The following is a 7,500-nucleotide window of genomic DNA, read 5'->3' on the forward strand; positions in this document are numbered from 1 at the left end:
AAACACCTATTAGTTTCATAATACACCTTATTCCAAAGTGGCCGCCATTTTAGTATTTTTTTGTTTGATTTCAAGTTGGCCTTTTTGAAAAAAAAAGTTACAGTTGGCCTTTTTGTTCAAGGCCAAAAGTTCCAATTTTCAAGGAAACAAAAGAAGACTAAAATAGCGGCAATTCTGGAATAAGGTGTATAGGTTTGTTGCAATTGTAACATTTTATCCACAGGTGTACCAATGGTGGAAGCAAGCCAGTCGAATTCCATATCCCTCTACATTATATGTTACTTTGAAAGGAGTTCAACCGCCAAGAACTATTGACCCCAGTTTAAGATCCATGTTTGCCATCCAACAGGTTTGTGAATCTAAATCTGTGCATGTCATTTCATTTGGAAGCTTTTGAGTTCACTGATATATTTTATCAACTCAAGTCGGGTGGCCAAATCTACGGTGGCCCACAAGGGCAAAACACAACTCAATATTGAGCTGGATACACAACAATCTTTCGTGATACAAAACAATTTTTCACGATACACAACAGTCTTTCACGATACAGAACACTTTTTCACAGTACACAACAATCTTTCGCGACACAAAACAATTTTTCTTGGTACACAACAATCTTTCGCGATACAAAACAATTTTTCACAGAACAAAACAATCTTTTGTGATACAAAACGCCAAACAGCGTTTCACGATGCTAAATTAAATTTCACGATGCAAAACAAAAATTTGGAAGACTGGTAACAAACACGGGCAACTTCATATCACGTGATCATACAACAACGTGCTGGTAAGTACTTCGCGTAAGATTACGTACATTGTCCCGACTTAACGAGTGTTACTATGTGTAAGACCACATATCTGTAAGATATGTAAAACTACGTATGTTGTCGTTGCTATGTTTAACTATATTGTCCCAGTAAATCCACTGTAGTCCCGTAACTTCTGTAATCGTTTAATTTCTGTAACCCCGTAAACATCTGCCATTGTAACTTCTGTAAACCCGTAATTTCTGTTATCATGTAACTTCCGTAACCCCGTAACTTCTGTAATCTCGTAACTTCTGTAATCCATTAGCTCCTGTAAGATTCTGTTTGTGGTGTCTTAGTGATGTTCATGTTTGCCGAAACATCTTTGCTTGTTTATCTACTAGTTTTAACTAGGGTTAACCTGAAAGCCTTTTTTCCGCCGTTTAATGGAATGGTGTAATGGAAACATCTCGTTCGTGTTTCGAAAAACGCAAAAACCCTCTGTTCATCGTACGAAATCGATGTCTCGAGGTGTCTTGAGTAATTTTAGGACTATTTGAGAGGAAGTACTTGTTTTTTATTTTTTGCAAAGATTAGTAACTTTTTGAGAAATACAAAATCGTGCATATTAAAGGTAGTTTTAAAATTAAAATTTGAAGTTTAGAATTACGATATGGACATCAAACAGTCCCCTACCAACCTGGGATGCTCTTGAGTAGGGGTCACTGAACGGTCTGTCAGTAATCCAGAAATAGTCTTCTTTTTTATTCCTTCTTTCAGCCTCTGAAAAAAATTTCAATCAGCTCCCCCACCTTAACGCGTTCTTAGCTACCCTCCTGGTTCTGCTAGCCGTTATGATTTTGAGAAAACAGTTTATTTTTTTATACTAAAGATTACCTAAGAAGGGTTACGTTTTTGCAAACGTTGGCCGTGTCGCACTTATGTTTCAACAGAATTAACTATTGGAGGGTAATGAGAAGTGCAATTTTCTACCCATATAAACCATGTGACCAGGGTGGGATTGAACCCACTACCTACGAGTTAGATGATCGCCGCTCTACCGACTGAGCATTTTTCCAAAGTTCTCTGTCGGTTGCAATTTAATGGATTAACATAGGGGATATTCAAGGTTCATGCACGTTTATCTTCTCCCTTAAGACACCACTAATGACACGAAAAAAGCTGCCACTTAGCTGTGAAGTGTCGGAAAAGACCACCTTTTTTTGGTGAAGGTGTACAAATGCACCTGTATTTAACGGCCGAATGATAAACCATTGGAGGGTTACAGAAGTTACGGGGTTACCGAAATTACAGGATTACAAAAGTTACGGGACTACAGATGTTACGAGATTCCAGTAGATTTACTGGAACAGTATAGTTAAACATAGCAACGACAACATACGTAGTCTTACACATCTTACATATATGTGGTCTTACACATAGTAACACTCGTTAAGTCGGGACAATGTACGTAATCTTACGCGAAGTACTTACCAGCACGTTGTTGTATGGTCACGTGATATGAAGTTGCCCGTGTTTGTTACCAGTCTTCCAAATTTTTGTTTTGCATCGTGAAATTTAATTTTGCATCGTGAAACGCTGTTTGGCGTTTTGTATCACAAAAGATTGTTTTGTTCCGTAAAAAATTGTTTTGTATCGCGAAAGATTGTTGTGTACCGAGAAAAATTGGTTTGTATCGCGAAAGATTGTTGTGTACCGAGAAAAATTGTTTTGTGTCGCGAAAGATTGTTGTGTAATGTGAAAAAGTGTTCTGTATCGTGAAAGATTGTTGTGTATCGTGAAAAATTGTTTTGTATCACGAAAGATTGTTGTCTATCCAGTTCAATATTGAGTTGTGTTTTGCCCTTGTGGGCCACCGTACAAATCAGAGTTAATTTTTATTCAATTCAGGAAAAAGGAAAATTATCCCTCGAAGAGTTTACTTTGGATGCTGAGCGCCGTGCACATGGAATGAGGTTTGTAAAGACAATGCGAGTAAAACGATAATTTTGTTGGTTTAGAGAAAAAAATTAGTCGTGCCGCGCGCATGCATTTTAATACATTCCTATGCCGTTTTGGCCATCCCCTTTTTTTGTGCATGGCAGAAGTCATGGGTTCGAATCCCGTTGAAGACGCCAATGACCGAAAAACCTTAAAATAATAAAAATGACCTCAACCGGGTTTTCTGAGCCCGCGAGACTGAGCACCCCCAACAAGCCATTGTTTTAACGAAAACCGCTGGTAAGCAACCTGGTTCTGGTCATTACTGTCTTCCGCAATGACCAAAACCAGGTTGCTGACCAGCGGTTTTCGTTAAAACAATGGTTTGCTGGGGGGTGCTCAGTCACGCGGGCTCAGAAAACCTGGTTGTGGTCATTGTTATTTAAGGTTTTTCGAACTTTTCAGATGTCTATAAGAGACAATTGCTCGAATTGTTCTGATAAGTGCCAGGACCGCTTCTCCCTTTCGTGCGAGAGTAACATTTTCACCACTGTTAAGAATGCTCATCACTAGGACATGGCAATTGTGCGGACAAGAGTACATGTAATTTTTCTTGAAGCGGTAAAGAAAACCGTCAAAGATTTTTGTCCAACACATTTTTAGGGATGGAAAAAGCAGTAACGAACCAACAAATTGGAGCAGACTTCCTGGTCAGGTATGGTAAAGGAACGAAAATTCACTTTTACGGCAAATGTTAATTACCTGAAGTGTATTTATCAACTCATTCAGAAAAAATGGCTGTAGGCCAGCTTCAGTCGTTGCCGACTATGCCGAGGAGTTTCGCCGCCTTTTAAGTTTTTCTAGATTTGCCTCTGGCCTCCCTGATCATGTGATTCCACGACAGGGGCTTGCACGCTGTGTCTCGATGATTACACCCAGATGTCCAGGTAGCAGGGTCTTCTTGGAAGTCCCTTAAATTTTTCTTTAGGACATCCTTATATCTGAGGCGTGGTCTGCCGATGGGCATTGGTCCGTCTTTCAGTACACTGTGAAGAGTACAGCGAGGCTAAAGAGATTTTGGCATTCTGGCCACTGTCATTAATATATTTTTATTTTTATGTTAATAAGAGCAACTTGCTTCATTTTTGGTATATTGTGCCCATTGTAGCCAGGGTAGAAGGACTTGTTAGTGTTAATACATTACCAAGATGTTATCGACTACACTTATATGGTTTTTATTCCATACTTAGGGCGCGTTTTATTCACAATTCTGGAATGAGAATGACCAGAATGTCAAATGCGTGCGTTTTTCTATTCCGCATTCCTATTCCGGAATGCAGAGAACACCATTCTATCCAATCTGCTCCCAGGGGCAGAATGAACAGAATGTTGCGAATGAAAATTCAAGATGGCGCACGGCGAGATGAGTGCTGCGGATTCAAATACGTCTCTACCGGAGAAAAATCAGATCACACTTTTACACAATGAAACATTGCCTCCAATTTTATTTTACCAAAAGTACGAGGTTTTTTTCAGTGACAACATTGTCTGCATGGCCCGTAATTTGAGGGATGTCTCCCCTCTACTTTGTATATAGGCCTGCCAAAATATTCGGCAAATCCGAAACAGTCTCCCTATTTTCTCCCTCCTCTTTATTTACAAGGAAAATTGCTGCGATAGCGGCTGCAATGGCGGCCTCTTCGTCGGCCGCCATATTTGTTACGCAGTGTTTACTCGTGCTAGTACCGCGCATCTCGACGGGCGTTTTTTTATGCTGGCAATCAGAATTATTCCTAGCATTCTGTACCAACCATTCTTATTCCAGAATTGTGGATAAAAAACGCGCCCTTAGATTCTTTTCTATTTCCGTTAACGTGGCAGGTAAATCGTATTCCCAACAAACAAAATGCTTCTCTGCTGACAGGCAAACGAGGCTGCTTCATCCTCAAGTTTTCTCATAATGGCAGGTATGTCCCTTCGTATGGCATACTGCCATATTTTACTTTCGACGTGCATTTGAAATAAATATAGAGTTTCTGCACAATAAAAAAAACCTCTCTCAATACACGATGATATTTAAGGCTAGAATTTTGTCGGGTAGTCTGGCCCGATTTTTTGCGTGTCGTCTGGGGGGGGGGGGCAGGGATGGTGCAGTGGCAAGCAGTGTGGCCTAATGATTAGGGCGCTTGCCTAGAGATCCAGAGATCCGGGTTCAAGACGCGTTTTGGTCACTTCTTGAATTTGATCCTAGTAGTCCCTTGTATAACGTATCTGCTTCACTTGTAAATACCTATCTAATTTGTCTCCGTCCAGTTGGGATTCTTAAAGTGATAATTATTGTTTTGTTGTATCATTGAATGTTTCATTGGCCTGACTCCCCAGTGGGGATTGGTCAGTAAAGTATGTGGAAGCAGTGTGGCCCAGTGTATGGTGAGGGCGCTTGCCTCGAGATCCGGAGTTCCTGGGTTCAAGCCTCGCTCTGATCACGTGTTGAATTTGTCCCTGGCTCAACTTCCCAGCTGCACTTGTAAATAGCTAAATGGTTTGCCTCCGGCCAGTCGGGATTCTTAACAGTTGTTGTTGTTGTTGTTGTTGTTCTCTTCCGTCGTTTCGTTGTTTTTCATTGGTCCTGAAAAGCCCCAATGGGGAGTGGTCAATTAAGTATGCATCGTTTTGTATGTGTGTGTGAATGTATAACTAGCAGTAATCGTAGATTATAGTGCATCTCCTTGGGGCTTTTGGCAGCTGTATCGGTTCCCATTTAGCATCTTATTCTTTTTACTCCTAGACTGAGTTTTAGGGAGTTGACTTCTCACTCTAGATTACTTGTGGACGAAATCGTGTGGTGTTTTCATTTAACGCCTCTATTCACTTCTATCTTCAGATACTTGGCTTGCGGTTGCGCAGACTTGGAGAGTTTTCCTATTCTTATTTATGAGGTGAGACCAGGATGAGCGTTAAACTCCAGTCGCTTGAAAAGGAACAGTTAGAAAATATCATTCAAATGGAAATGTTTGCGCGCGAAAACATGGTAAAATAATTTTGGGGACCGATGTTTTCTCAAGGTGTCGATGTTGTGAAAACAAGTTTATGGTGGAATGCAGTATTCAGCCACGCATGTTTTAGAAGGTCGCATTGTTTTTGAAAGTCTTAAAAGCAGACGAAAAAGCTGAGGTAAACGAGGAAAGACGAGGAGCTGGAGATTGGGAAGGACACTGAAAAGGATATTTCAATTTTAACATATTTTTGAAACTATGTTGGAACATGTTTAAACAGGGAAATGTTTTGCCACCTCAGCGACAATGTTTTATCGTAAAGCACATTACGTTTGGACAGGCATTGAAGTAGTCTCCTACGCAGCCGTTCTTTGTGGGGTCACGCAACGCTTCTCCCCCCCCCCCCCCCCCCTTCCCCCCACCACACAAGGGAGGGAGAAGCGTTGCGTGACCACACCAAGAACGGCTGCGTAGGACATAAGCATTGAAGCTGACGTTTGATAAAGGAATAGTTTGGTAATTAATTGCTTTTGTCAAGAAACACTTGTGTTGATTTACCTTATCTCTTTACTCGCTACGTTTCCATTCATACGTGTTAGGTTCCATCTTATGAGGCGCGTGCCCGTCTTCCTGGACATTTCAGCATCATCTATGATCTGTGCTGGTCGCCTAATGATCAAGAACTCCTGTCAGCGTCCTCGGATGGCACAGTGAGGTACAGTTACATTAAGAATATTACACAACTCCGTCGCTAAGTGGGGTAGGGTACCTGACACATCCAGGAGCTTCCACTATTGGCAGCCATTTTTGGAATAAACAATTTATGACCTAACTTCTGGCAAGAAATAAAACAAATTTCAATGTGGGAAGATTTTCGCGCGAACGTCCTTCAGCGGAGAAAGGAAAGGAAAGGAACAAAATCAAGCTTTTGTAGGAGCAGTCGTGGCTCAGTTGGCTAGTGCGCGGCTTTCGGAGCGAGAGGTCCCCGGTTCGATCCTCGGTGACTTAAACGTCTGTTTCGACTTTCCTCTGATCCGTGTAGCTATAGCTTTAAATCCCCTTAAAATGGAGCGCTGACAGAGGGAGGAGGGTAAAGGGTGCACCGTCGGCTTCCATTGATACCAGCCCCGTAGCTGAAGGAACTACCGACGTTAAATAAAGTTACCTTACCTTTACCTTTAACTGAAATCAACAACGTAACGCAAAGCAAATCAATTGAGCTGAAACCAAACAAGCTTCTCTGACTTTTTGCAAACAGTACTTGTAAATTTCAGCCTGACGTTTGTCGTAAATTTAATGCTAAATCCCTCTATTAACGACCAAAGTGGACTTTCAAGTGAGGCCCTCGTACCCTCCTTTGTCTTCCTTGCTTTCGCCCATAATACCTCAGCTTTATCCTGCAAGTAATTTATTGCAACTTTATTGTAATTTATTGCAACTTTGCAACTTCAGATCCTGGGACACAAAGACGATGATGACGTCATCCATCAAGTTGTACCCCCACCCTTGCTTTGTTTATGCAGCGCAGTATCATTCAGGCTCTCCTCATATTATCGTGACCGGGGGATATGATCACTACCTAAGGGTCTGGACCAAACTGAGTGAAGGGCTGAATGGCAAAGTGAGTGAATTGTTTGGCCATATTGAACTTTAAAGGGAAAGTATAACCTAGGAAAAGTTTACCTGAATCAAAATTGAACAGCGGAAACGATACTCTGACGTTTCGTGCGTCGAGCCCTTCGTGAGAGCGCTCTCACGAAGGTCTCAACGCTCGAAACGTCAGATTACAAATCTCTCTCACGGTAGGTGAATTTACC

General features: G+C 41.4%; 1 protein-coding gene across 1 annotated transcript in view; it reads left to right on the plus strand.

The window, feature by feature from the left end:
- Positions 1-7,500, plus strand: part of LOC137975252 (jouberin-like) — a 38,734-nt gene that overhangs the window by 16,857 nt on the left and 14,377 nt on the right. Inside the window, exons 15-21 of the mRNA XM_068822335.1 lie at positions 224-349; positions 2,658-2,722; positions 3,351-3,402; positions 4,569-4,654; positions 5,572-5,626; positions 6,283-6,398; positions 7,136-7,304. Of these exons, the coding sequence (XP_068678436.1) occupies positions 224-349; positions 2,658-2,722; positions 3,351-3,402; positions 4,569-4,654; positions 5,572-5,626; positions 6,283-6,398; positions 7,136-7,304 (669 nt within the window). The remainder of the gene's footprint in view (positions 1-223; positions 350-2,657; positions 2,723-3,350; positions 3,403-4,568; positions 4,655-5,571; positions 5,627-6,282; positions 6,399-7,135; positions 7,305-7,500) is intronic.

This window comes from Montipora foliosa, chromosome 11 (genome assembly GCF_036669935.1).
Source record: "Montipora foliosa isolate CH-2021 chromosome 11, ASM3666993v2, whole genome shotgun sequence".
Taxonomy (NCBI): domain Eukaryota; kingdom Metazoa; phylum Cnidaria; class Anthozoa; order Scleractinia; family Acroporidae; genus Montipora; species Montipora foliosa.